Source organism: Gymnogyps californianus, chromosome 18, assembly GCF_018139145.2.
Source record: "Gymnogyps californianus isolate 813 chromosome 18, ASM1813914v2, whole genome shotgun sequence".
Taxonomy (NCBI): domain Eukaryota; kingdom Metazoa; phylum Chordata; class Aves; order Accipitriformes; family Cathartidae; genus Gymnogyps; species Gymnogyps californianus.
Genome location: NC_059488.1, coordinates 12,370,705 through 12,398,630, shown reverse-complemented (window position 1 = coordinate 12,398,630; position 27,926 = coordinate 12,370,705). Strand labels below are relative to the sequence as shown.

Genomic DNA, 27,926 nt, shown 5'->3' with positions numbered 1-27,926 from the left:
GAAAGGGAAAAAGGCCTGTCTGCAGCACGCGTACTGAATGCACTACATACAGCATGCCCCTGCGTATCCCCCTCCCGGAACAACCACGCCTCAAAGACAGGGGAAAATGATGTTGCACTATTCTGTGAGAACAAAAGCAATCACCAGCTGAATGGAACAAACCCCGATGATGCTAACAAGGGAGCATGATCTACTGCAGACCAGCAACCCAAAAAGTAAGGCTTAATGCAGAATGAAGCTCCTGCAGCTTACTCTATACAGGGATTAATTTAGATCAGAGGACTTAAGTAACCAGGATAGAACAGCTGCCAAACAATAGAAAAAACCCAACAAGTTTAATTTACACTGCTTGAAAGTCTGAGCTGTAGCCCATTAAATTGTTATAGGCAGAGGACTGCATCAAAGAACTAAGACCTCATACTGTAAGCATGAAGTGCTTATGAAGTGGTTGTCTTAGATGAGCAGCGCGGTGTCTCTGGAGGCTGCAGCGGGAAGAGTGCAGCTTTCCACATCCTTCACTAGCTACTCTCCAGAGTCAGGAGTTTTCAGATAATGAAGCAGTAGGGAAAAATTGCCAAACAGCAGAAATACTCCAAAAAGATAAATTACACACGGTGTAAGCTTCCTCGGTTAGGATTTTAAATTCTGTCAAATTAATCAGCACAACAAAGCCCAGGCTCACAGGTCCGATGCGAAGCATCTCTCCGAGGCAAGCCCCTTGCCAGGGGCCGGGCGCCGGGCGCAGAGGAGGTCTGCTGCCCAGGCAGACCCCGCAGCACCGGGGTGCTGCCGGCACAGCCCAGCCCGCGGGGAGCAGCGACGCCTCCCCTGCAAAACCTGTTAAAACAAATATTCCACATAAAGACTCATTTGGGAAGAGCACATTGTCAGCACTTTGCCAGTAATAAATAATGACAGTCCAAACACTTTACTAAAAGCAATAAACTCAAGAAGTGTTTTGGAAAATGGTGAAAGTGATTGATTTAAAGAAGGAAATATCTGAACACAACCACATGCACTTCAGGGTGAAAGCACAGATTACAAATCAACAGTGGCAGAGATCATATTAAATAGCAGACAACACAGAAGTTTTAGGGAAAAAACACTCGATTCCCCCGCAGGGCTTATTTAACAACTGAGTATATAGCTTCTTTGAATGAATACCTTCAGTTTGTACTTAATGACCCTGTGCTATACCCTAAAGAAAACATGCCTCCAGGAATATTACTATACCAGGAACAGAGCTCTATGAAGAAAAATTACTCTAAGGAGATCGAAGCCTCTTCACTCAGAGCACTCCCCAAATTTTTCAATGCATCCTCAAAATCAGCTAAATCAATCAGACGACTTCTAACTACAGTTAATGTCTCTCGGCTGCTGCAAGGGATTCTTGTGCCTGGAAACCACTCATATTGTTTAAACATTTTTTCCTAATCATCATTTTCTACCACTAAAACATACTGGACTGTGACCAATTTTTGCACGTCTTCATCCAGCTGAGTTGGATGCAAGCCATACGGTCAGTGCAGTTTCATAACAAATTCCTTATGGGAAACAGACTCTGGATAAATGTATGCCAGCACCCCTTACCCACTCAAACAAACCATCATGTTCAGATTTGCACAGCGTACACGCATCACAGACATTTCATCCTTAAATTTTGCTTCTTACCATACCCACTGGAAAGGGTCTATGGAAACACTTCCTCCAAGCTTCGACTTTTTGTTTCAATCTCATTGGGTTTTTTATCCATAGCTACTGTGATGTGAACCCAGCCCTTGTACCATCCTTGGCCTCTTGTAGAGGACATAATTTAAAAACTAGGAATGTTGTGCTGTATTTCATGATACAAGCGATTTGAGCATTCAAGCCAAAGAATGTTTTATTAGTTGTAAATCAGAAGGTAGTTTTACTTTAGAGCTCTTTTGATGAAACAGATTAGAAAATGCAACTCCATCAAGAAGGAAGCATTGTGTAGAAAGGATCAGACTGTCAGAGACCCCACTGGCAACGTTTCTCAGAGCAGTTTCCAGTCAAACCAGAAACATCCATCCCAAAGTACTCCTTACTTGGTAGCATTTGGTTCAGACGAGGGACTTTAAGGTAGACCCCCACCACTCTGTGAAAGCATCCTGGCCATCAGGCTGCCAGTGGTGTCTGCCTCCGGTCCACGGCAGCTTTCTGAAGTCTTGGCTTTGTTCCGCACCAGAGCGGAAAAGCACTGAAACCCTGGAACCTTTTCCTCTACAGACTTTCCATAAAATCTATTTTAAATGTCTTAAAGAAAAAATTAAGATAGTTATTTCTAAATAATATTGTTACTACTTAAAAAACAGGGAAGGTAAAAGGCTTCCCACTTCCCTTCAAGTAACCCACTGCACAGAGTTAGACTGGCTTACCATCAGAGCGAGTGCAGGTCTCCACCACACAGGCTCGTCGGTGCTGCTTTTTTAGCTGCCACCTACTGCACATCATCAGCCTCCAGCAGAAAGCCACACACTGATCACTTTCCAAGCTTACACGACGAAGTTCAAACACCATTAATAAATCAATTTGAAAAATCAGACTTCTCTGCCTAGAAAGGAAATTCTTACACTCCTTAACATTAAGCTCCACTGGGAGCAGAGGAACAGGAGCAAATCATTTCCCTTTTCTAAGGGGGGATAGCTTAACTATTTAAAAGGTAACTGGGAGGACGGGAGGAAAATTTACACATCCTGCTCTTATTTCAGGGGTTTAAGTAGGGCAATTGTTATCTTCTTATCAAAACCAGAGCAGCACTTCCCTAGTGCAATACTCCTGCCAGATCAGTATTTCAAGACCTGAGCACTTGGTGGCACAGACCGACCGTGCTCAGAGCACGGAGAGGGCACGTGGGGAGGGACGGCTGCCAGCCACGCTGCAGACCCACAGCTGCGAGGGGTGTGAGCTGCAGCACAAATGAGCTGTTTCTGTAGCTTATTAGCCATGTGGATCAGGCCGGAGTTACAAGCACAGCAGACGTATGCTGGGGCCCTGGGTCTGGCACGGTGCGCAGCCCCTCTCTGCAGAAGCCCAGACCCCCAGGGAGGAGGCAGGCAGCATGGGAGAGGCACACATGCTGCTCTGTCCCCGGGCATCGCTCCTGGGCTGGGGCAGAGCCCCGAGGGATCGCCACCTCCCCTGGGACAGACCGGCATGGGGCCCTGTGGCCCTGCTGGAGCTGCTGTAGGGGCTGGCACCCCACCTGCGGCCCCCTCCAGCTGGGGTGGTACGGAGCACCCGCTGCCTTTCCAGCTGGGTCCCACCTCCAGCACCAGCACCCCGGTCCCTTGCCTGCCCATGGTGGGCATTTCATACTGCCCGGCTGGACACAGACCCCCTGTGCCTAGGGAGGCTTTGCCTGGCTCCCCCCAACCGTGGCAGGCTATCGCACTCCGGCTCACCCCAAGTTCACTGCCCATGGCCTCTCAGGCCAGCCCGGTGGCTTCGCCTTGCTAACCAGGAGAAAACTGCCCTTTCCATATGGCTAGTTTGTGCCAGCCTCAGCTGTTCCCATTGCTGTGCGCACAGGAGCGGGCAGCCGCACCACACCAGCAGCGTGCTGCTCTCGGGGAAGCGGCCACCCCTCTCCCGATCCTCTCTCAGTCTGGCTCTGCAAACTGGTGCCGCCTCCTGCCAGTGCTCACGACGGCTCGTGGCTGGCTGCACTAGGAGCCCCACTGAGCCGCTCGGCGCTCCTGACAGCCACCCCACCAGGACAGCAACTCCCTCCTGAGCTGCAGCGCTCCCGCGCCGCTGGCCTCTCCCAACCAGACCAGGCATCCCACCAGCTCTGCCACCTCTCCTGGTCACCAGGCACGCTTGCAGGTGCTGCACTCGGGGCCAACACCGTTTTGCTCACCCATGTGCCTTTCTGGTGAGTCCAGAGCATGAGCAACCGACTCGTGTCTCTGCCTCCCGGATGGCAGTGGGCACCGTGAGCCCCACCGAGATGTGCAGCTCAGGCTTACCGCCTGCCCCAGGACTGGCCTGCCCTGCCTCTGTGCTAGAACAGCCACGGAGACGTGCCAGAGGCATCCCAGGAAGGCAGCCAGAGGAGTTCTGCCCTTCTGAACCTGAACACCAAGCGCCCAGTCACGCTAACGCATGATACGAATACAAGCGGATTGCAGCAAGATCGTCCTTCTCCCTGGTAAGCCATTAACCTTTCAGATGACAGCCTTGCAAACTAAATGACTGAACGATTCCCAGGGTCAGCGCGAATCTACATTTTCAAAACCTGACATCAACAAGTAAAAGTTGTGACTGAATCCTGGTCTCTCCGAGAGGAAGATTAAACGCCTGTGACACATCATCTGCAATCAGAGTGCTCCATTTCCCAAAGTATCCATCACAGATTGATAACATCCACGCAAAAAGTTAAGTGCAATTATGTCTGTCACTGTAAAACACACTTCAGCAGCACTGACTGACATCTTGCTCACAGCTGACAAATTGTGAGAGGGTTGCTTGAATGACGGTGGTAGAGACTCCTGCAGCACCCCGGGAAGGGATGTGAAACGCACTCCCGAACCACAAAAGCCACAGGGGCTCACAAAGCACCACGGCTGTGATGGGAGTCATCGGGTAGGCAGCCATAAAGCAAAATGGTTCGAGGTAGGCTCTGCGTGCATTCACAGAAGTCAGGGACTTGTTCCCAAAAGGCTGGAACTGGACTCGCGAAGAGCAGACCATCACACACAAATCCTGCTCTAGTCTACTCCAACAGAGCTTGAGGCATGGAGGGGCTGAGCCCCAAGACACTGCTCAAATGCTCCTGACGTGTACTTTTCTCCAAGTCCCCAGCCCATGCACTGGCAATCGCCAATCCACAGGCTGGGTGAAGCAAAAGTGGGCAAAGGGCCAGGTGAGTTACCTGTTACTAGCACCTCTTTTGGGGGAGGATTACCTTCTTGTTCCCCAAAGCAATGTCACCATGCAGCACCGGCGAGTGCAAGCCTTGAACACAGAGCAGAGGTACTGAGGAAAGTTACATTAAACTCCCACTGGTGACTCAAGTCAACAAAAGCAGTTCTTTAGTAGCAGCCTTCTAGGATGGGAAACTGCAAGTGCATTTCTCCAGGCTGCCATTAGCGCCAAGAAGCTGTCGCAGAATTTGGAGAGAAAAGACAGTAAAGCAGCTTGATGCCTTGCACAATGGCACGGTTGTGCTCCACAGCACAGCATGCCATCCTCACTGGGATGCGTGAGGGCTGCCGTTAGAGACCATTAAGCCAGATGCCTGTAGTAGGAAACACCAAGGAGAAGAAATGGCTGAAAAATAAAATATGCAGTCCAGCACGAATATCAAACAAAGCCTCCTCTTGTGCAGTTCTGACTGTGAGCCGTAACCCTGCGACACAAGCAGCGGAAGCAGCATTGCTGACGTGCAGCAAGCTGTGGAGGTCAAACCTCTTACACATGACAAAACTCTGATGTGTCACCATCCACTGCCATCAGTAACTTACATCATGGATCAGAGGAGGAAACATGGCTGGTGCAGAAATAAACATCTCCCACAGCAAAAAGTCCTTCCATTTAGGAAGGTTTTGCTGCGCAGAAGCTCACCAGTGTGTTTTACTTGTTTAGTTTATATCCAGTGTTAGCAATTGTTCTGAAGCACCCACGCATACCCTCTTGATTTAAAATTATTTTGTAATGCTAGACAGCAACCGAAGAGAATAGCTTAAATATCTGACCAGCCTAACAGCAGAATCTCCACAGTGCTCTCTATTCAGCACTGCTCACCAATTTTCTCTTAGCACTCATGTCTGCATCAGAATAACTCGCTGCTGCTCCTGTCAGGATATATCCACATGGAATAAAACAGCAAACTGGCTACCAGTGTAATCTCATCTCTCTATAGTGACGTAAAAATAAGAGGTTACTTGTGACTACAATCTTCCACACACATTAAGTGTTGAGTAACTTACCACATTGCTGATAAAGTATTAGAAAAGGCTTTCAAGTAGTATGTGTTCCCCGTAATAATGAAATATTTGCAGGACGCACCTTTATATACATTTCTATTTCTTAAAAAATATATTGGATAATAAATAATCAGAGTGAAAAAACAGACATGAAAGATGCTTTGAATGATCAGGCTGGTGGTGTAAAAGTTACCTGTAAATCACGCACAGGGCATGAGAGTGGAGCTGGCTACAGACAGGTGGTTTTTACTAGGAGGCATTAATGTAACATTCAATTATTCCACTGCATACTGGCTGTTTTAACTCAGCCAAATTAGAATACATTTTATATTGACTATTTTGACATTTGCTTTATTTGGCAAGTAAAACAAAACTGATCCAATTTCCTTGCAGCCATTGTAAACCATAAACTGTACAACAAGAGGTTATAAAATATATAAGCCTTGTAAACACTTCTTTTCAGACTGTCGCTGATGCTCTGAGCTCTAATTTTGGCCCTGTTCCCAACAGCTCTGACACTGCTCTCCAGCCTTCCCTGTTCAGCCATAAAGTGACCCTTCCACACTTAGTGATTAAGGACCGCCATTGACATTCTCTTGCTATGATAATTTTTTCTCTTTATTGTGGAAATCTGCCCAGGCAGGAATTTCTTGCAGACAGAAAATGAAGATCTGTGCTCTAAAATCAAGACATCTTTTTCTCTGATCTCACATGGCCTGTGCTAGCATGTAGCTTATGTCCAGCGGAGCTTCAAAACAACATATCAGCTCCCAGTGGGACAGGCTGAAATCTCCAGAAGACTGCTGGGTTTTCATCTCTTTTGCCTCCATCTCTGTTTGAGAAGCAAGACAGCATCTCTGCCTGCAGCACACCTGACAGTACAGAGCAGCAAGCAGTGTGCCACGGCACGGCAGGCGACTGAGCAGAACTCTCAGTGAAAGAAACACCCAGATGCTTTGGAGAGCTCAAAGAGCCACCGCAAGACAGTAGATTTAAGTCTGGGTCACGGGTGAAGGCTCAAACGTACACACCTGCCTTAAAAAGATACCCGAAAGCTTTTTTGGGAACAGTTTACAGCAGTTTAAAAGCGTCATTCTCTGACATGACCTGTAAATCAAGACTCCAAAGGACGTGAGTATTTTCCACCCATACAATACAATGACCTTTGTGTACAAACCAATCCCCCTGGAATTCCCTCTGCTATCTCCTTCGAAACCCTAGCTCTCAACAGTTATTGTAATACTGTAAACATATCTGCAGTATACCAAACGCCTAGTGCAAAAATATGTGTTCACTTAATTAAGGAAAAGCCCAAAGGGACCCGTAGAGAATGTGCTGTCCCCTGGCAATAGCCCGGCCTGGAGTTCAGTTGATGAGGAGTCCATCTCACACTGGATGCTGTGCTTTCATAGCAAATGCCAGGAGTATAAAGCGCTCAGTTTAACCTCTGTCTGGGTTGGTTTGTTGCTTAACAACACTGTTTTGTCCAGAGAAATCCAGCAAGTAAGCTGTCAATACAGGACTACTGTTATGTGCAAGTATACACACAAGTGCATACATTTACACACACACAAATATTGTCTATAACACAGGGAAAACAACCTGGACAGACACTATGCCAGCATCTGCCCAGAAGCGCTGATCCTGTCAGTCACTGCAGGATGAGCAGTCTGCTCTGCGTGCTCGATGTCAGCTGTGAGACTGGAGCACAGCAGTCGGGTCCAAGAAAAGAAAAAACAGGGCCAGTACTTCAAATCATGAGCGGACTGATTCTGGAGAATGAGCAAAACTTGTCTCCCTATACATTAAAATCTGTATGAATGCTTCTCCCTCCTGTTGGCCAAGGGGGGAAATTGGCTTGGCTACAGTTCTGGCCCACCCTCTTGGGGTGACCCACGCATACTTGTTGGAAACCACAGCATCCCGCACAGTTTAAAGTGAAGAAAAGGTGTAGTTTGCTGTTTCCCTTCCTCTGCAGGCTTCTTCCTTCTGACTTCTTCACCCACATGTCTTTATACAACGACAGCTGAAGGAACTTCCAGTAGGCAAATACTTGAAAGAATGACACATTCCCTCATTATCAGATCATGCCACATAATCATTCATACTGATGTGGTACCCTGGTCTTGATTCTGCTGGGCAAGGTTAGTAACAATACACCATGCAGCATCAAGCAGAAGGGGCTGGAAAGCAGAAAACTTACCTTGGCAGGTTAGGCGCTGGTGTTGAAGACGGTACTTGGGAAGGAGGAGTTGCAGGCTGTGAAGATTCATGGTTGCGTGGAACTCTGCCCATCCGGTACCAAATGCCCATGTTGTTCAACTCCCTGTGTAATCAACACAGAAGACATTAATGCTAAAGCAAACGCTGCACACATGCACAGGTATCAAGCACTGACGTGTTTCACAAACACCTTGGTTAGTGAGAACCAGTCTAATTGGAAAAAAAATGGGGGGGGTTAGTTAATTCCTACATCAAACTCAGTAACACTTGTACTTACGTAGAGTTTTCTAATGACAAGCTTCAGCTCTTACAAACTACTACGTAGTAATTATAGGAAAACAGGGTGCTTAGCCTTGGTACAATTCAATTTATGACAGCAGCTTCTGGAGTGAGGGGTACTTACCCTATGAATGTGTACTGAGGAGGGGCTTGTTTAGATCTACCCAGGATACGGATATCACAGATCGCTGCCTCTGTAGAATCTCGAGGGATGAATTTAATGCACAGCCTCTTCTTTCTGAAAGCTATTTCTTCTGCAAAAACAACCCAGGACAGAGGGTGGTTTTTATGCAAGATTAGGGTATAAATGTTATTTATTGTCTCTCCAGATATTAGACAGATAATTATGGCAGGAACTGGAGCCAAAGAACAGATATATGTCAGCAAACCAGACAGTGCAGTGCCATTCAGTGACTGGAGAAATTTTCTATCAGGAGCTCTCTGTACACTGTGTGAGATTTGTTATTAGGCACTGTGATAAACCAATACTCCCTACTACCCTCTGCAGAGAAGATAAGACATCATGTATGCCACAGAGTACTGCACCACAGAACAGAAATGGCAGGTGATTTTTCCACTTCTACATACTTCTCACATTCGCTTTCTCTTTCCAAGGTAACATTTGCCTTACCAGCCTGGACAGTCGTATCTAAATATTCCTCCCACAAGCATCGCCTCCAGGAACATACCTGGAAGCTGCTGACACAACCGGTCAGTTTATTCTGCTAAGCACTTCCAAACAGCCAAGCAAACCAAGAGGAGGAGCAGGCAGAAAAACCAACTGCCATGCAGAGTGGCTAACAGTAAAAGCTGTCTGCCCAAATCTCACGTGCCCTCAGTGTTAACACCGTCTCCTGACTCAGTCAGCAAGCACTGAAATGATACTCCCACCATGTTTGCCCTGGTATCTTTGTAGGGATAAACCAGATTTACAAAGCAGTAATTGCTAGGACCTCCTATGGGGCAACTGTGCTGTACTGACCTGTGTCCAGAGGTGGATGAATCTGCTGCACGGCCCTTTCCTGCTATGCATCGCAGAGCAATTTCACTTGTTGCCATGTTATCCACCAAGAAAAACTCAAGCCCATCAGAGTTAAGGCTTATCTGTATAATGAATTCATGTATATGCACGCTGTCTGTCTGCATGCAGATACAATCTGCATTCAGCTATGGGTCAGTCGCGTGACAACGGGTGGTACTGGCACACAGATACAGATTTGCGGTGCTTGGAAACCATTGCTCTGTCTCACCCTAAAGAGTCTATGAGAGTCTCAATGTGAGCAAGGTGAGGTTTCTATTTGTGAATGCAGGCACTTGAAAGACATGACAGAAGTCTATTGATAAACTGAAAATCTAAAGTGCAGACACTGAATGAAAATCTGGAAACAACCAACAACTACAAACAAGTGCCTGCAAAATAAAAACCCTTCAGTTTAATATGAATAAATATCCTCCAGCTTAAAAATATGCTCTCACTTCAACAGATGGCAAGCAGCCCTGTCTCTATAGGCTCCTCCTGTTTCGTAATCCACACCTTGGAGAAAGCAATCCATCCCAGCCTCTGAAATTTGCTGTCGCACCAGCACCAATAAATGTACAGTCAGTGTGAGGCGTGTCACAATACAGCATCTGTGCAGGCAGCTTTGCAGTTACAGTGCTGCTTTTTAGAGATGTTAAATACCTGTATCCCTGAAGTCTAGTCTTCTCCTGCTTTGGAAAACTAGGGCTTTTATTTGAAGTGCCTAAAACTGATTTTAGCACCCCAGGGTTTAAGGCTTCCACATCTGAAAATTTTCTCAGAACCTAGTAAGGAGTACTATATTTAATGTATTTACTACAAGTCAACTGTCACTTAGAGAAGAGCACAGAAACACGTATGACCACTAATTTAACTCTGAACGAAATCAGTGCCTCTTATTTGACTTTCACAGTAAGTACAAAGCTATTTGCTTTTGTCTTTGGTCTCTTTCACACTTGGCTAGAGTCTGCAGTCTGTAGCAAACTTGGTTTAGGAGCTGGATTCATTAATTACACATGCTTAACCAGAGTTAATTTTAAGTAAACATATTATAAACAGTCAATCGAAATGTGTTCATTCATGCTAATGGAGGCAGGGATATGCACCACTTCATTAATACAGACAGTGCCTCTGCTTTAAAGATTGTATGGGTCACAATCCAATGCATTTTAAATTAATTACGAAGTCCCCTTCCACCTTTCTACCAGGTCATTCACAAAAATTACAGCAGCACACAGTAAGTGTCCAGCACTCCCAAGGGCGAGCAGGATAAGCCGATGACTCTCCCCTGCGCCACATGTGCCCAGGAATTCTCCAGGGAAAGGGGGTGACCCAGGGGAACGGGAAATGGGCTGCAGAGCCTTTCACTTCTAGGTCACGGGTTCAAATCAGAACCAGGTCGGTAGTGACTGAAAAACCATCCTCATCTGCTGCAGACCTGGATGAATTATTCCCTGCAAAGCATATACAGGCTCATATAACTCCTTTCTACTCATAACTAGGCTGGATTTCATTACTGACGAGCACTGGTACCAGCCCTGCTCTTGAGCAGTAGCGGCACACTCAGCACCAGCGCACGGTGTCCTGCAGCCCTTCCACACTCAGCTCCCATGGGGCTCGACCCCAGCCTCCTCCGCACTGCAAGCCCAAAGCACTCGATGCCTGCTGCAGAGCAGAGTGCTGCGGCCAGACGCGGCTCCAGCTGCCGCTGCCATGAGTCTCAGGGGATCCGAATACACTCTTTGGGAACTGCTGGCTTAAATGTTGCAGCAAAGAGATTTCTGCCTTGCAGAAATGAGGATGGTATTCTCCCTGGACATTCCACTTGTGCCTTCTCTCAGCAAGCGCAAACATACCCCACCATCCTCAGCACTACCTGCCAGGACAAGGGCCTTCATTTGTTCACGGCAGGAGGTGTAAAGCCAGCGTGCACGAACCCAGCACCATGAGCACACGCCCTTGCTTTTGGTATCCATTTGCGAACATCCCTCAGCACAGGAGGTCTGCTCCCGCTAGGCCTAGTCCACCCTCGTAAAATGAAAGAATAAACTATTCCTTCCTGCCCCAGAGCTGTGCTGCGCTAGCAGGTGAGCTGGTGACAGTCAGGCAGCAGTATTAAAAAGCCTGAAGAGCACAGGAAAACCAAAGGCTGTTTCACTGCAGTGCAGAGCTGCCCCCAAACATGCACATGTAACCCCCGAGAGCAGCAGTGCTGAGAGTGTCCCTCTGCCTGGGACACAGCCCCCCACCGCCCAGGCACCAGTAGAGCGGCTGCTCCCAAGGCACGGGACTGAAGAGCAGATGCCAACTTACGTGTATCGATGGTCTCCTGGATGGGGATGAAGCCCACGGGTAAAGTGTCCTTGATATCAATGAGCTTCATATCAACCAACACATTGCCTAAATGACTCTTTGGAGAGAGAAAAGAAACAGTTGACTATGACAATGTCATCAAATTCAAACCCAGCTTTTCTCACCTGCTGAACCCCAAGACGCCTTCTCATTGTATCTGACCACCAACTTTAAAAATGGCAAGGAGGTACCAAGCCAACACTTGCAACTGTCCCCTCTGCAGGAACCACATGATGATTGACTAGGAGATACTGGACAACTTTCAGCATTTACAGATTCTTACACCTCATCCACTGCCATACTTCTGGACCCTCGGAAGCACAACCAAATTCTTCCCTTTGGAAACACAGCAGTTCAAAGTATTACCTCCACCAACTCATCCACTAAGCAGGTCACCTCAGTTCTCACACGCTCTACATCTACAATAGCAACATGACATTTTTGTGACAGTAACAGCAGAAAGCATTACGGGAAGATGGTTCATGCAGACACAGCCAAAGTTATTACATGCATTAGCTAATTAGTGCTGAAGAGACATGGTTCTAGCTCCAAACGCAGGCGCACTCCAGAAGAGCAGGCCATTTGGAACAAAGAACTTCATTTGGAGTCCATATGAATTCTGAACTGATGCCTCGTCCTATTAATCAAGGCTTGAAGAGCTCAAAACACAATTCAGAATGACAGCCTCCACAATTGTTTAGAGACCAGATTTTCTTTGCAGTTCTCGTTAAAGCCAGCATTGCTGCCAATAATCTGGATTCACGTATGGAAGAAAAACACACTTTAGTTACTGCACAGCCTTTATAAACAGAAATGCAATACAGAACAATTAAAATTTCATCCTAAGCCATCAAACCATGTCAGTGTGTTTTACTGTTACTGGTTGCTAAGTACCTCCTTTAGTTTTTATCTGGCAGAGTATTTCAGGCAAACCTCTACTCTCTGATTATTACACTGAACTATTTAAAAACATACTTAAATTTGCAGCCTCTGAAATAAGGGGAGATAAGGCCTGAGTTTATTTTTTAGAGGTTCTGCATTTTATGGTCAACTCCTCACCAGGAGGGCCACCACGCCTGCAGCCCTGTCCCACCACACACAAGCGTGGCACATGTTCTTTGCTCACCCAAAGTGGCTGAGGCCACGCAGCCCCCACATGCCTCCGTCCCCGCTTTGGCCAGGGCATCTCAGAGCGAGCAATGCTGGATGCTGCAAAGCCTGAATGTATCAGTTAATTTGGTCCTGGCACAGCAAATGGTAGATGAAGTGGTCGCTGCTGATTCATCTTTCATGTTTTATTTATCCAAACTGTCTGGCTGTGTTACATCAGCACGCAACTTTCAGCTGAACCAACAATCATTCCTCCATCAACAGCAGACAGGTAGGAGAGATGCCTCTGATAAGTTCGTTAGCTGCTGAAACACCGGGAGTCAGCATTGATGCTCTGCCATATACACAGGAGAAAAGGGCACAGAGCCTCCCCGTTTGTGAGGCGTGCCATTCGGGGCCTCCTCACCACGACACTCAAATACCAGCAATGTCCTCGTAATCTGTCAAATATTGTAAGCTGTTGAGAATGATGATTCTGATAAAGAGACACTACAGACTGTCTCCGTTATAAACCAGGTATCTGAGGTGCATTAACTCTGCTAACTACAACATGTTCTTCAGGACAAATCGTTCCCAGTGTTTTGTTAAAAAGAAAAAAAAACCTGAGTAGTAAAACTTCCAACTCAAAGCACAGCAACACATCAACGTCCAGGCAAGAGGAGCCTCTCCCTCCTGGATGAGTCCTGCTACCGGGGAGGACTGAGGCCTTTTAACCCTGGAGGTGCCCAGTCCGGCAGCACATCATACCCCTGTGTGGCTGAAGAGGACAGAGAGGGGAGGGAAAGCTCTTGCTGGGCTAATGGGGCACAAGGGTGCTGCTCCCTGCCCCAGAGGAAAAGGCTGTTCCCCCACCGGTCCGGTCCCCTCCTCCTCCCAGCCCATCAGCCCGCTTCCAGCCCTCCCGCAGCCGGAGGACCAGTGCTGATCAGCTCTGTGTGCTTCCCAGGGGCTCGCAGGCTGGCGCCAGCATCTACCGATCTGGTCTCTGCCTCACAAAAAGGCTCCCTCGCACAGGCGAAGCCCATGGCCTCAAGCAGCACGAGCGCACCTTCTGTCTCGCACGGGCAGAGGCGCGTGCTCAGGAGGGAGCCCGCTCGGCTGGCCGGAGGAGGCTGACTGGCCTTGGGAGATCCACCCTCGGAGAAGAGAGGGCGCTCCCGCTGTCCATTGGTACGGCCGTGGTGAACCACAGGAGCAGCAGCTCCACGCCAGCGCCCGAACACGGGCAGCACTGCCTGCAGGCTGCTGCCCAGCTCTTCCAGAAGCGCCCGCGCATCTAACATGCCACTGATGCAGGGCTCGAGACAACCCGCACGCGGGACGCAGCGACTCGCACCACACCTCGCACACCAGGCTGCTGTGCAGCTGGGACCGGCAGTCCTCCCCCCATGCTCCCTTTAATTCACTCCTCATCAATATGAGGAACATATTCCCAGACCGTGCTGAGCAGAGGATTCATGTCAAAAGCCCAACAGGCACCGACTGAGGGTATTTACGCTGTCTCTGGTAGCCAGCAGTTGCTACTATCCTGTAATTATTTCTGACAACCTCACATTTAAGGTAGCCACAGATAAACTTAATACTCAAATCATCACAAATCTTTCCGTTTAATACCTTCCCTGCCTATTATGGGGCTATTATTCCTGCTACTGCAGGTACTCCAGGATGAAAAGCACAATTATTGTCCATCCACCCCAGGAAGCGATATTTCCCATAGCTCTGGAGCTTTATTTTCATCTAGAGGCAGGCAGGGAAGTGGATGGAATAAAGGTCAAATGCTGGAAATTGGCAGCCCCCGGCTTTCCTGTCAGGACCCATGATCAGCCTCTGAAGTCGCAGTCGCTTTTCTGTTCCCGTCGTTGGTGAAAGCACGAGTACAAAATGGTTATCTCCATACCCTGACAACTGAGTCACTGTGAATATCCAAAACAGGACGAAAAGCAGAATTACCCACTAGATGGAGTGCATTCATTGTAGAATTAAATAGTTCCTCCAGAAAAGAGGAAGTTTTCACACTAGCCTCCACCAAAAACACAGTAGAAGGCATCAGGCTCTCACTGCACACGGTCTCCTCTCCTCTCCTCCACGGAAGATGTGGGCAGACAACTGCCACTAATCAGAAACTAAGTTATGCTTAATAGCCATACTAGAAGATTACAAGAATATGGTAGCATGTGCACAACGTGGGCAAATTTTCAAGAATTAGCACCAAAAACAACAAAGAAAGAAAAGCTAATCCTGCAAGAAAATATCTATGATGCCCCTGGATTCAGAAACTAACATTTCCTTCATCAACAATACCTGCAGCATTTGCTTCTCTAGGTAATTAGAGTTAGAAATTCATCAGGATCATGAGCATGCAGTGTCCATTACTACAGGAGGAAACACTAGCTGAAATGCAGGCATTCCCTTTTCTGTTGCTTTTATTGCAGATTTTGACAGCAATTTCTTTTCATGAAGAACACAGACAAAATGCAAATATCTAGCCATTGCAGTTTGCCTCCTGACTCACCCAAACTCAGTGAAATGCCTGCCTGAATTATAATTGGCTCCATAAAATGAATCATCTTATGGGTAAGAGCATACCAGGCACAGATGCAAATCATGCAGACACTCAGCAAACGGACTTACATTTTCTTTTGAAAATGATCTCGTGAAGCACAGGTATCGTGTGACCTTGGATTTAAATAAGCCATCTTTCCAGAGGTCAGCATCCAAGCCATCTGCTGTTTGTGCAACCTGGAAAGAAGAGACAGAGGGAGAGAGGAGACATGTGAGCCAAGATAAAGTTAATATATGTGCAGTACTTCTTCCTCAGACCTCTTCTAATTAACGGTAGCCCGAACTCTCACAGCATCTCATTAGTTTCTTCACGAGGTGCAGTGCAAAGAACTTCGAAGAGGAGGTATAAAAAGAAGTTCTAAAAACGCTGTCTCTCGGGAGTCCGTTGATTAAAGATGCTCTGACAAAGGCTATTCTAATGAGGAAACAGCAACTTTGGTTACAGTCTCCAAACAATAGTTTGGAAAAGTCAGCACATCGAGGCTCTCATTACCACCCTGCACGCAAGGGCACACTGGGGCAAGCTGTGAGGAAGGGTCCGTGTAGACAAAGCACAGAAACTGCCTAATCTCGGTATTATTTTCACAGAAAAGCCATTGAGGAATTCTGGCTCCCAGGCCAAAAAGCTGCTTCCAGCAGTTGGGGAAAGCCCTGGTCACTCGCAGACTTTAGCCGCAGTGCCACGTGTGAGGATGTACCCTGCAAACATCCCTTTCCAATGCAACCCTGCGTCCGGTCGAATCAGTGGCACAGACCGCACAGAGGGCAAAGGAAACAGACCCTGGACCTTCCACCGAAGAGACAGAGGCACATGCAGGAAGACAAAGGCAGGAGAAGATATCACCTTCAAGCTGATTCAAGGAGTGGGCACGACGCAGCACCATGCCCAAGGAAAGGGCTCTGCTCTATCAGCAGCCGGGCACTCGCCCTGCACAGTGGAGGTGGTAAGAGCCCCTGCCCCAAAAGGTTTGTTGTCAAATAAGAGAGGAGACAAGAAGGCAAACACAAGAAGGGTAGCAGAAATAAGATCACCCCACGAGACTAACACTCAACTGATGGCTCCCAACAGGAGACTCTAGCATGGTCTGAAGCTACGCAGAAGCACAGCTGAACTTCTGCCTAATGCCTCTCAGATGGGGACAAACTGCTCCACTGCAGCTCTTCCAAGTCTAATCTTATTGAATTGAGTAAGACCTTGGCCCCAGAGCAGCCTGATAACAAAGAGCTGACATTTGTTGTTACTGTTTGCACCCATGTTTTGTCGAGCAGAGACTCTGCGCAGGGAGCAAGAGATGTGTGCTGACAAGACCCTCCAATTATCCGAAGTGCAGGAGAGAAAAGCGTGTTTATTGTCTGATCAGCAAAGGGAGCAAAGTGCGTTGGCTGCTCTTCGCATTTCGGCAACTGCTGTTCACAAGCCCCTGCTCAGCTCAAGCCCTTGTATGACACACACAGCTTTTGCTGTCAGGCTCCTGCAAAGAAGCATGCATCATTTTTAAATAGGAAAATTTTAAAACAGGATGTTGGTGGAATTTTTTGTTTCTTTATTGTTCCTTGAGTTCCAACTCTTTCCTAAAGTGCTAATTTAGGAATATATAAAATCCATGTGCATCTCCCTCCCCTATGGGTAAGTCAGTCCCCGTGAAAACATATTCAGAAAACAGACTGCTTAGAAAAACTGTTGGCATATAGGGACACTTAGCTTGAACTCCAGCCCTTGTTAGAAACAGTTTGAGGGACTACAACCAGATTTAATCACTTTGTTAATTAACATGGTTCGAGCTCTATGTTTCAGTTTTTCTTGTGTTAGACAGTTTTGTTTTCTTTGTTCCCACATTAAAGATGCTCAAAACTCAACAGGCGGCAATAGACCCAGTCTGCAACTGTAAAATTGGTGCTATACAAGTTGCTGTCAAATGCACTTTTTATCTAACCTCTGTAAGCTTTAGGAACTTTACATTACTTACAACAATACCAAATAATTTTTGAGGTGGAAGTACATCACTTCAGTTGATACATCCTCTACAACTCACTGCCCAGGACGTCTGAAGGGCCCCTGCACTGGCAGGCTGGCACCGCCACCCCTCCAGAGGAAGGGAGACCTGGCACTGTTATACTCTGACTTAACGATAAAAAACCACCAAAAACTCCAACCCACACCACACACCCTTTTAGGAACAACCCTGCCATTCTAACCCATCAAATATCCAGTAGAAAAACCCAAGCTGGTTCCGTGGGGAGCCACGTGGCGAGGCACCCGACCCATCTCTGGGGAGGCAGAGCAGTCCAGGCTGACCCTGCACTCCCCTTCCCGCTCCTGCCCGACGGCCGGCCTGGGGAGCGTGGGAGCTGGGCACCGCCGGCAGCTGATGGCAGGACCCAGGTCCCTGGCTCCCGAGAGCCAGCAGTGCCAGGCCTGGCCCACAGCACCGCAATTAACCCTGAGCGCTCTGCCTCTGCATCATCCTGCTGAAGACTTTTTCCAAGCCTGGAGAACATAAGCATGCATTAACTTGTCAGAAAACTCATGGGGAAAGAAAACAGAGCAATATAAACAGGAAACTTCTTACATCATCTGCTGGTCTCCTGCAGGCAAGGAGGATCCCCACCACCTCTCGAAGCAGAGCGGTGCCTGAGCAGCGCTGCTTCACGATGGCAGCGTGCCCTCAGTGTGGCAACATGGGAAGGGAGTCAACCTGGAGAGGCCAAGGCAGACCTGTCCAGCAGGATGGGCGCTGCGCAGCCCCAGCTCACCAAGTCCTCCGCTTGGCTAAGAGGCGAGGAACGTGTGGGACAGAAGACCCGGCAACCGGCGCTGGGCGCCCAGCACCCCAGGCACAAGGAACGGTCCTTCTCCTCATGGAGCTGGGGGAAGACACTCCTCAAGCACGTGCTACAAACAGATGGGCTTGATGGAGTGACACCCAGTAAGGAAGGTGTCCCCCAGCCCACCCCTCCAAGTGCGGGGTGATCTATACCTGCTGCCCAGCAGTCAGTATGGGGTTACTGCTACCACAGGACAGGCCTTTGGCAAACGGGCCCAATAAACCGTCTGCCCCACTGGTGGTGTGCAGGGCTGTCCCTGCTCCAGCACAGCCCTGGGTGAGCGGCATGCTTGGGCTCTCGCCCCAGAGCAAACCCCACCGTGGAGCTGGCATTCAGCCCACAGCAAGGAACACGGCTGCATGGGAACCACACCTCTCTCCTACCCCAGGCTCCCTGCCTCCTGTCCCTCCTCCCTTTCCTCCCCACCCATATGCTCAGTCTTGCCAGTTTGGGCAGATTTTCAGGAACCTAAGTTCAGACACACTCCGTACATTTTGGCTAAATCAAGTCTTTGGTGCTTCAGCTGTTAAAAGACCTGGCTAGTCATTACAAGCATCAGTAGCTGTTTTCTAAGCAGACACAAAGGCAATGGAGATTTCTGAGTAAACAAAAAACTACTGAGGGAAAAAGATCTCTGACCCATTCGCCAAGATTCCCCCAGGTCTGGTACCCTGGGCTCTGCCGCACCACCACCTCCAGCCGGGCGGTACGCCGAACCACAGGGCTCCATACGAACCTGGGAAACGGACCGGGACATCCCTGGGCACTTAACTTACACCTGGGCTGAAAGCACCCATGCCTTTGCTTGCTTGTTTTAAGGAGGAGCAAAGGGAAAAGGAAGGAAGAGAATACGGCAATGGTTGTTTATTGGAGAAAGGACATGAATGAAAGGGAAACTGGGTAAAGCCTATAAATAACATAGCTGTCTCAGAAAGAGAGAACCGGGTACTTCACCGTCACAAAATTCAAAACCATCAGTGAAACTACACGATGTCAAATTCATCACTAATGAGAGGAAATACTTTCCCACGCAACTCTGAATCCACCTGTGGAACTGAATGCTGCAGGATGCTGTAGCAAAAGGCAAAGCGATCAGATCCCTAAGGGAGCTACAACAACATCCCAAGATAAACTGGTGTTAATGCTTCCCAAAAGATGAGAGTGGTTCTCCTTTTCAGGGTGCAGTTTGAACCTCTAACTATTAGGGTTTTAGGGAGTACACTCCTGGGACGGAGCTGCCACAGCTGCCTTCATCAAAGCTTTACACTCTGAAGCAACAATCAACCGTCAGCGTCTCATTAGGGAAATTGCATATCTGGAGAAACACAGAGCTTGAGACCGCCCAAGTCCGCACGTCGCCCACGTCTCAGAATATGACTTCCCCTGCTGCACTGAGAAGTGCCCTTCTGCATACTCGGCTTCATGCCTTCAGATAGGACAGACTGGGTTCCAGAGAGGTCACGGGGAAGTGGCAACCCCGCATACCACACACTGCTCCAGAGCCCTGCCTTGTGCAGAGGATCCACCTTCCCAGACATCCAGGCAAGAAAAGCACAGCCCTGCATGCCACCGTCCCGTGGGTCTGGGCACCAGGACTGTCACATCAGGGTGGCACCCCAAGCGGCCCCATCACAGCAGGTGCTGTGCAGTGGAAAGGACACCGACTGTGGCTCACAGCATCCAGGCACAGAGCCGGACTGCTGATTTGCCATACACGAGGCTGAAGGAGTAAGCATGTGGAAGCCATGCTTAGGTTAAGACAACCGCAGACAGCAGGCACTTCCCCACGGCCTGCGGCGGGGACTGCTGGCCCCAGGGTCAGAGAAGAGCTCCTTGTAAAAAGAGAGGAAGGCAGAAGAACCAGAGGAAGGCAGCTTCCTCTCCGTGCCCCCTAGGAGAGAGCGACCCACATTCACAAGCATTATTACAACACCACTGTAATTGGATTAAGCCACAGGAAGACTCTTTTATCTTGTTTAGTTTAAACTGCACTAGCACTGAAGCTCCCTATTAAACCACAGACAGGCTATCTGGGGTGAGCGCTCTCTCTGCCCAGTCATTTAGGCAGAACACAATTCTGTTATCACAACTCTCACATTGTCCCGTGCTCCTTTATCAGGGCAAGCAGCTAATTACACAGCCTGGCTCACACAGGTAATGAGCACTCAGAAAAATGCAGTAAATGCAAAAACCTTCCAGGTCTTTAAGAAGCCTTTTCACAATTCCCTCCCTCGTGTCCTTACTTCAGCCTGATCCATTTTCTTCCTTCTCCCACTGAACAGGGTATGCAATGATCCAGAGCTGAAAAGCAAAGCCTCAAGTCAATTGGCTTCCACTCCCGACCACGCAAGCTGTGCAACTCTGGAAACCCAAAGTGTGATGTAGCACAGTTGGAGCAGGATACATAGAAAGGTGAGCAGATGGACTACAGGCCAAATCTTTCCATATAGAGCTCTGCAAGGTCAGTATTTTATGATATTTCACTGTTTGGGACACTAATCTATGGGGAGAAAAATCATGCTGTTGGTTACACAGCAACTAATCCAAGGAACAAGCAGCTGTTAAATAGTGACCTCCCTTTATCCATTCACATATTCATCTCTGCTCTATCCAGCTGCCTTTTCCTGCTGCCCAGCCTCCTGCCAAAGATTAGTTTAGAGGTTTGCATTCTGTCCATCAAAATCATCCTTGCAATTTCAGCTGCATGTGAAACTCTTTGCTTCCCATTCTGGAGCTTCCTATCATCATTGTGCAGTGCTGATATGTGGGATTAAACAGCTGATGCGGGATCCATTTATTCAGAGATATAATATGTGCAATACTTAGGACTCCTTCAGGATGAATGTTACTAGGATTATTAAATTTGCATGCCACAATGGCCAGCTGTTTCTGAAAACCCCTCCTCCAGGTAATTATGCTCCTCTGGAGTGGCACAGATGAAGTAGCACGACTGCACCCACAAACCTCCACTGAGGGAAAGCACTAAGTGCTGTGGGCTGAGAGGTGGGCAGCTGGATATCAAATTACTTCTTAAAGCACACATCTGAAGGCAAGGCCTCTCTGAAGAGACGCTGTTCCCAGCAAAGTAAAGCCTCATTAGTGAAGAACCAAAGCATTAGCAACGGCAGCTGAAATAACTCTACTTACTACATCATAACCTGTCGGTGCTCGGTTCCGGGATGCAACCACACCAACACCCGTGATGGGATCCATTGGCAAGTCGGGCAAGGCATCTGAGAGGTCTCGCACTTCAGGCATTATGGACTGATCCTGAAAGAAAGGAGCAGAATTAAAGGGCTACTCGGCAGCACACCCCAGCAGAAGACAGAGAGCACCAAGAGCCTGCATGCATGCCACAGTGCCTGTGCTGACACACCACAGACTGCCAGGTTAAACACAGGATTAGGCCAGACACACCTTCTGCACTTTCATTTGCTTTTGATAAGAGGGTACATTTGTGCAATGCCCAATAGGTTTGGAATTTGGGCCAGCAGCCTCTTCTGAGATTAATTTTGTTGTTTCCAGATACTTAGTATGGGCTGGTCTCCATCTAGCAACAATGGGAAAACCCAAGCTCATTCCCTTCCCTTCCAAACAGAGAGCAAATTTCATCCCTGAGTCAGGCTGGTTGAAGCAGCTCTGCCATTTTAAGCAGCAAGAAATCTGCTCCTAACGGCTTCATTGGGAGGTTCGCCGTCCATTACGGGTGTTAGACACGCTGGGGGTTCCCCAGCAAGTCTTCAGTCCCATCGCACCCTCCTGAACCAGACCATTTTCATGTAGCAGCACAGATGTATCTGGCGCTGTATGCAAAACTGCGCTTGCTGCAGAGAGCCTCAACACCAGGGGAACACAGATGAAGCAGCACAGGATGGTCTGATGCAAAGCAGACAGAGGCCTTGAAGAGGCCTGAGCATCTTCCAGAAGGGAGACATCACCGAGTACTTCAGGGGAGGGAGATACGCAAAGGGGGATAGAAGCAGGTAAGACCAACCAATTTTGGAGAGATGCTGTTGCAGGAAGCAGGAGGAGAGGACAAGAGAGCTGCTGAAACAACTCACTGAGGAGGAGGATGGGGAAAGGTGCCACTGCCTCAGCATGTGGTCTCCTGCAGAGGCAGCCAGTTAGGGCAAGTCTTCTCCAGCTTTCAGGCAGGAATGCCCCAGGAAACCACCCCCCACGCACCCCGAGATAAAAGGGCAGTGCTTCGTGTAAACAAGCGTCACTGCTGCGCAGCCAGATAAGCCGTGAACCGGAGCTACCTAATTCAATTCCCTCCTCAGAGCAATTAAACCCCAGCATTTCTAGGCCATGTAGATGGCTGGTTACTTACTGCTTCTAGAAAAGGCAGAGGTGAGTGCTGGTGCCAGTGGGACCTGGGTTTACACTTCACAATGCCCAGTCTGAACAAACATCGTGCTGCAGGCAATAAAAAAGAGCAAGTCTGGGCCCTATGTAAATAATAATAATGTCACATGAACAGCCAGACTACCTGAGGAGTCCAAAACAACAGAAGCTAGTGACCAGTAATGGTGAAAACACTATTGCCAATGAACCAAACCCAGGACAGAGCTCTGCTTCGGCACCTAGACAAGCATCCAGCACACACGGAGCAAAGCGGACCCACTTTGCTCCCTACACAGTTTAAGCCTCAAAGCATGACTAGAAGCACACCCTGAGCCATAGTGGCTCACCCTCCCCTCCCGACAGGCTCCCGGTCCTCAGGGCAGGCGAGGAGCAAAGGACCCTGCTGCTGCAGGAACGCTGGTGGCACCCGGCACAGCCCAGACAAACCCCACACCGCTGCCTGTGCTGCTCCACCAGCTCATCCAGATGCCTCGCAAATAATCCAGAACCCACTGCCTAAAATGTGCAGTACCGAGCAAACATAATGTGAATTTAACAAAGAACTTACAATCTGTTCTTCATACAGATGCACGTTTTCTGAAACTTTTCCAAGTCACTCTCAATAACGCGATGACTTGTTATTACACATCGGGAGGAGCTGGGAGATAACGAATGCTGATACAAGCTTCTCTTAGGCCATTTTGAACTGAAATCCAGGTAAGTGACGATATTACCCAGCGTGCTAAGAACACCGCATGGCAGGTTCCAGCACGGCTGCAGCTGCACCGTGGGGAAGCAGATCCGCTCCCTTGGTGCTTCCAGCCTCCACCAAACCCGCCCTGACGAAGCGCCGGCTGGCTCCGCAGAGGCGGGGGGAGCCGGGGCAGCCGGGATGGCACCGACACCTCACCTCAGGGGGGGAAGCAGAGGGGCTGTGCCCCCTCTCAGGCCCTGGAAGAGCCCGGTGGGCAGGGAGCCCCTGGCACTCCCTCATCTTCCGCAGTGGTGACGGCAGAGACAGGGCTAATGCAGGCTGGGGACCTGCTGCCAAATGCTGCCCAGGCCCTGGCTCACCACGCTGGGGCCTGCTGCGGGGAGGCCCAGCTGCCCCGGCAGGAACCCGAGCAGCAGCAGGATCAGCCTGGGAGAGGCCGAGGACAGGGCCCTGGGGGTCCCCAGCACCACCGCAGGAGGGGGGTGGGTGCCTCCACCCGCAGCGCGGTGCCGCTGGGCAGACCCCCTCAGCCTGACGGCACCCCGTCCTTGGCGGGAGGAAGAAGGGCACCTTTGTCGGAGCCGATTGCGGTCCCGCTCGGCGCGGCAGGGGGAGGGGAAACGGCATCAATCCTCACTTTGTGCTGGCTCACACAAAGCCCCTCTATGGCGGCGGCAGCAGCTAAGCACGGAGGACGGGGCTTTCCGCCTCGAGAGGGCGGGAGGCGGAAGCTGCAGGGTGAGATGCGATGCAGCACTGGCGCATGGCCTGGAGCAGCACCCCACCACAGTGAGGGCTGAGCCGAGCTCCCCGTGCCTGCCACCGCTGTACAGCACCCAGCGAGCCTGGCACCTTCCTCTGCCTGGCACTCAGACCGCGGCCCGTGCCCGCAGCGGGCAGGGACGGGCGGGCAGAGCATCTGCCCAGAAAATGAACCTCCGGGTCTCCGGGCAGGGCAGTGCACCCTGCTCTGCAGCAGGAGGGCTGGGGCAGCAGCGCTCGAAGGCGGCTGGGCCCACGCCTGGCCACCACAGCACGGCAAGGCTGTGCTGCACCAGGCCAGCCGCTCAGGGCAGCTTCCCGCTGCGCGGGTGGCATCAAGGATGCATCTGGAACAGATATGGAGCAGCAGCAATTGGTTTGCACACTCAGATAAATATTTTTGTGAACTCTGCACAGGTCAGAGGGGAGTCTCTGGCTGGGCAATCATACAGACGATTAGTTACATTGCACTTCTCCCCTGGGGCATCTGCAAAGTTTGGTTTCTTTTCTATCGTGCCTTTGAACTTAAAAATAAAAAACAAACAGTGAAAGAACAGATTAAATTAAGGAGCAGGATTCTATAAATACTCCTATTAGACAGCTTGTTATTTTAATGAAGTTCTCTTTAAACAATGTGAGTTTGACCTATACGCCCACCTAACATGATGGTGGCCGAGAACTCAAACCGGCTGACCAGGAGACGGCCTTTCACCATCCTGCGCTAAGCTGCATTTGCTGAGCTCTGCTGAAGGGCCTGCGCCACCCCACCCGCTGCAGGGTTATTCTGGGAACAGCCCAAAACAATTAGAAGAACATTTTTCCCATTAGTTGGGAGCATGCTCCCTGGAGATTGTTCTCAATTGCAGGGCCACATCCAGCCCCCAGCACGCCCAGACAGCGAAGGGAAGCCGGATGCAAGCCCTGGGGCAGGAAGAAGCTTCAAAACATCATTGGGCTGCTCAGACAAAGCCAGCGGGGAAAGGATGTGCCTCCACCACAGAAAGTCACTGTGCATCCTGCCGGCACCAGTCCCGAGCAGTGCGCAGCAGAACGGGGTGAGATGGCTGCAGTATAAGATGCAGAGGATGGGGCTCTTGGCACGCAGCCGCCATGCTGCTGGCTTTATCCTGAACCAGCTGTGCTGCGAGGCAGGAGGTGCAGGGGATCTTGATGCCCAGCTGCAGGAGAGGCCTTCAGGGACTCCGCCAGCCTCTGCCACAGCCTTCTTCCCTCTGCCCTCAGACAAGGCCCTGCTTTATCTTCTTTGCCTCCTCCTGCCCAGGGTTTGGGGGACCACTTGCTCTGTGTGGGACCAACCCAGGCCCGGCCCAGCACAGCCGGACCAACAGGCACCTCTGGCAGGCGCGCAGCACGGACCCCATCCTGCTCCCTCAGCGGTGCAGCTTCAACCCAGCAGAGATGGCTCTGCGGGCCACAGCGCATGGAGCGGGTAGCAGAGACCAATGCTGGGGTGTCCTGCAGCTGGCAGGCTCCAGGCAGAGCCGCCGACCAGGCTTCCGAAGTCTTTGCACTGGGGAGTTCGAGGCCAGGGGACCGATGGCCTTTTACACAAACCGGAGCAAGCAGTGCTCTGTCCTGTCCTGCCACCCCTGACTCCAGAGGCTGCCAGCCTGCAGGGCAAGCCACCAGGTACGGGCAGGGGAAGTGCAGGCAGCAAAATTTAGTCAGAAAGCCACACACATACAGTCCAGCCAGGGTCTCGGTTTGATCCATCACCGCACAACGCGCACCGGTGCTCCGCTCTGGGTCCTCCTGCTGCGAAGGACCTACTTCCAACATGCACACCAGGTCTGCTCCCTAGATGTCTGACACGGGGCCCACGCTGCCCTGGCAGCATGAAGCCCTCTGCCAACTGGCAGCGCAGCTCAAGTTAGCTGCCTCGGCGCCCCGGGGCTCGCACCCTGCGGAGATGGCAAAGCTGAGGGCAGCTCATCACCCCAGAGGGGGCTGTCTTGCAGCCCATGCCCACAGACACACACACCTCCCCTTCTCCCAGCACCCCCAAGATTGTCTGTTTACATCCTTTTCACTTGCTCTCACCCTTTTTCTTGCTAGCTCATCTCTGCTTTTATCAGTTTATCCCAGGCATACTTTTCCGCTGGCTTCACTGTCCGTTTCAAGTATTCCGTTGAGGTGACTGACCACACACACTGCTGGGATTTGGCTGGGACACATATATAGCAAAGGAATATGTTTTCAGAAATGAACGTGTTATTGTGAGTTTGTAGAGCATTCTTCCCTCTCGGTGTTCCTTTTCAACAAGTTAGGCAAGTTCAAGAGCTGGTGGGTACGTGATCAGATCAGGCCTGATGATGTATTTGCTACAGAAGCATCACGCTGCCAGCAAAGCGGGTCAAGTTCTGAAGTTAAATAGCAAGGGACTTGGAGAGAGAATGGTCTTATTGTTTCCTCCTTCAACTACAAGCCCTGCACTTTGACACTGACTTGCTCTTCCCACAGGCAGAAAAGTATGAGCTAAGGCAAAACTGGAAAAAAATTATCAACTACCTCACTGAGTTCCTGCACCCTGCAGGAAATAATCCCATCAAACCAAAGCAGACACGCTGCTAAAACCCTTGCTCAAATGCTCAGGTTATCGCTCCATCATTTTGAAAAGGTGGTAGGTACTGCCAGCACAACGCGGGTTGCTTAGCAGTTACACTGACGTACTCCTCCACACGCCCGGTCCTCCCACCGCGTCCGGGAACAGGACACAGCCCCATCCAGTTTTCTATTTCTGTTCATGGAATAGGACATAGTTTCAATCAGAAAAACAGGAGACCGTGGCAGGACACAGGGCCAGGGCCCTGGAGGCCTCCATCACAAGCAGGCAGAATTTCAGTTTCACATTTCGCCCCAAACAAAGGTATGTCTGGAATCACCCCTGCACCCAGGCTCCCATCTTCGAGACAGCTGCCCAGTACCAGCTGCAAAATCTCTACAGTTTGTGACTGAACTGGATGGAAACAGGAACTTAAGTCACGGAATGAGCAAAATTGAGATCTTGTATTGCTTCACAGCACTTCTAACTATGGACACGCATTTGTGAAGAGTGTCCTATTTCAAACCAAAATAGGTTTCCATACACAGATGACCTTGCACCAGGGCAGCAAAATTTAAATGGCATTCAGTTCAGTTATTTCTATCTTGGCACACGTATGAACAAGTCCCTGGGGCTACAGGAACCCTTGAGCCTGGGATTCACTTTGTCAGAGCAGCACACACTACAAGACTGCAACGTTGTCTGTTTTATTTCACACCTCCAGAAGCTCAAACTAAGCCTTCGTCCAGTATGCTGAGAAAATCTAGCAGGTAAGGCTCTCTCTGCTAAAAACGACAGGGATGACACTGCCAACCTGCCACACGACGCGCAGGCTCCGCTAAGGTATACGTTAGCATGTTCTCACTCACTTAAAATAAAACACGAGATGGAGAAACCTCAGTTTTAGCCCAACCAGCTGAACACCTGCTGAAGCCCAGACTGTCTCGTTTCGGCTGAAGGACTCTGCTTGCGTTACCATGACCAAGCCGTGAATGCCCCAGCTCAGAGAAAGCACAAAAAATACTGAAGCTTGGTGGATCTTCGAGAACCTCTCCAGAAACCACAGTGAAAGCTCACAAGCCTCGGTAATGCAAGGGGTGAGTACATAAAACACAGGCAGCTCAGTATCACTGCTTCGGCCAGCGCTGTAAAGAGAAAGCCCGCATTATCGCCTCCAGGTACGCAGAAACCTGACAACAGGTGAGAAAAACGGGCAGT

At 49.7% G+C, this 27,926-nt stretch overlaps 1 protein-coding gene across 7 annotated transcripts in view; it reads right to left on the bottom strand.

Annotated features, from left to right (window-relative positions):
• MVB12B (multivesicular body subunit 12B) overlaps positions 1–27,926 on the bottom strand; it is a 65,483-nt gene that overhangs the window by 35,715 nt on the left and 1,842 nt on the right. For 3 of the 7 annotated variants that reach the window (XM_050907659.1, XM_050907661.1, XM_050907660.1), the window contains exons 2-7: positions 22,655–22,740; positions 21,469–21,591; positions 15,565–15,672; positions 11,785–11,881; positions 8,578–8,707; positions 8,155–8,277 (exon numbers count right to left, since the gene is read on the bottom strand). In XM_050907659.1, coding sequence (XP_050763616.1) covers positions 8,155–8,277; positions 8,578–8,707; positions 11,785–11,881; positions 15,565–15,672; positions 21,469–21,579 — 569 coding nt within the window. In that variant the 5' untranslated portion in view covers positions 21,580–21,591; positions 22,655–22,740. Of the gene's footprint in view, positions 1–8,150; positions 8,278–8,577; positions 8,708–11,784; positions 11,882–15,564; positions 15,673–21,468; positions 21,592–22,654; positions 22,741–27,926 lie in introns of those variants that run through there. The other 4 variants (XM_050907658.1, XM_050907662.1, XM_050907657.1 and 1 more) reach the window with 2 other exon arrangements.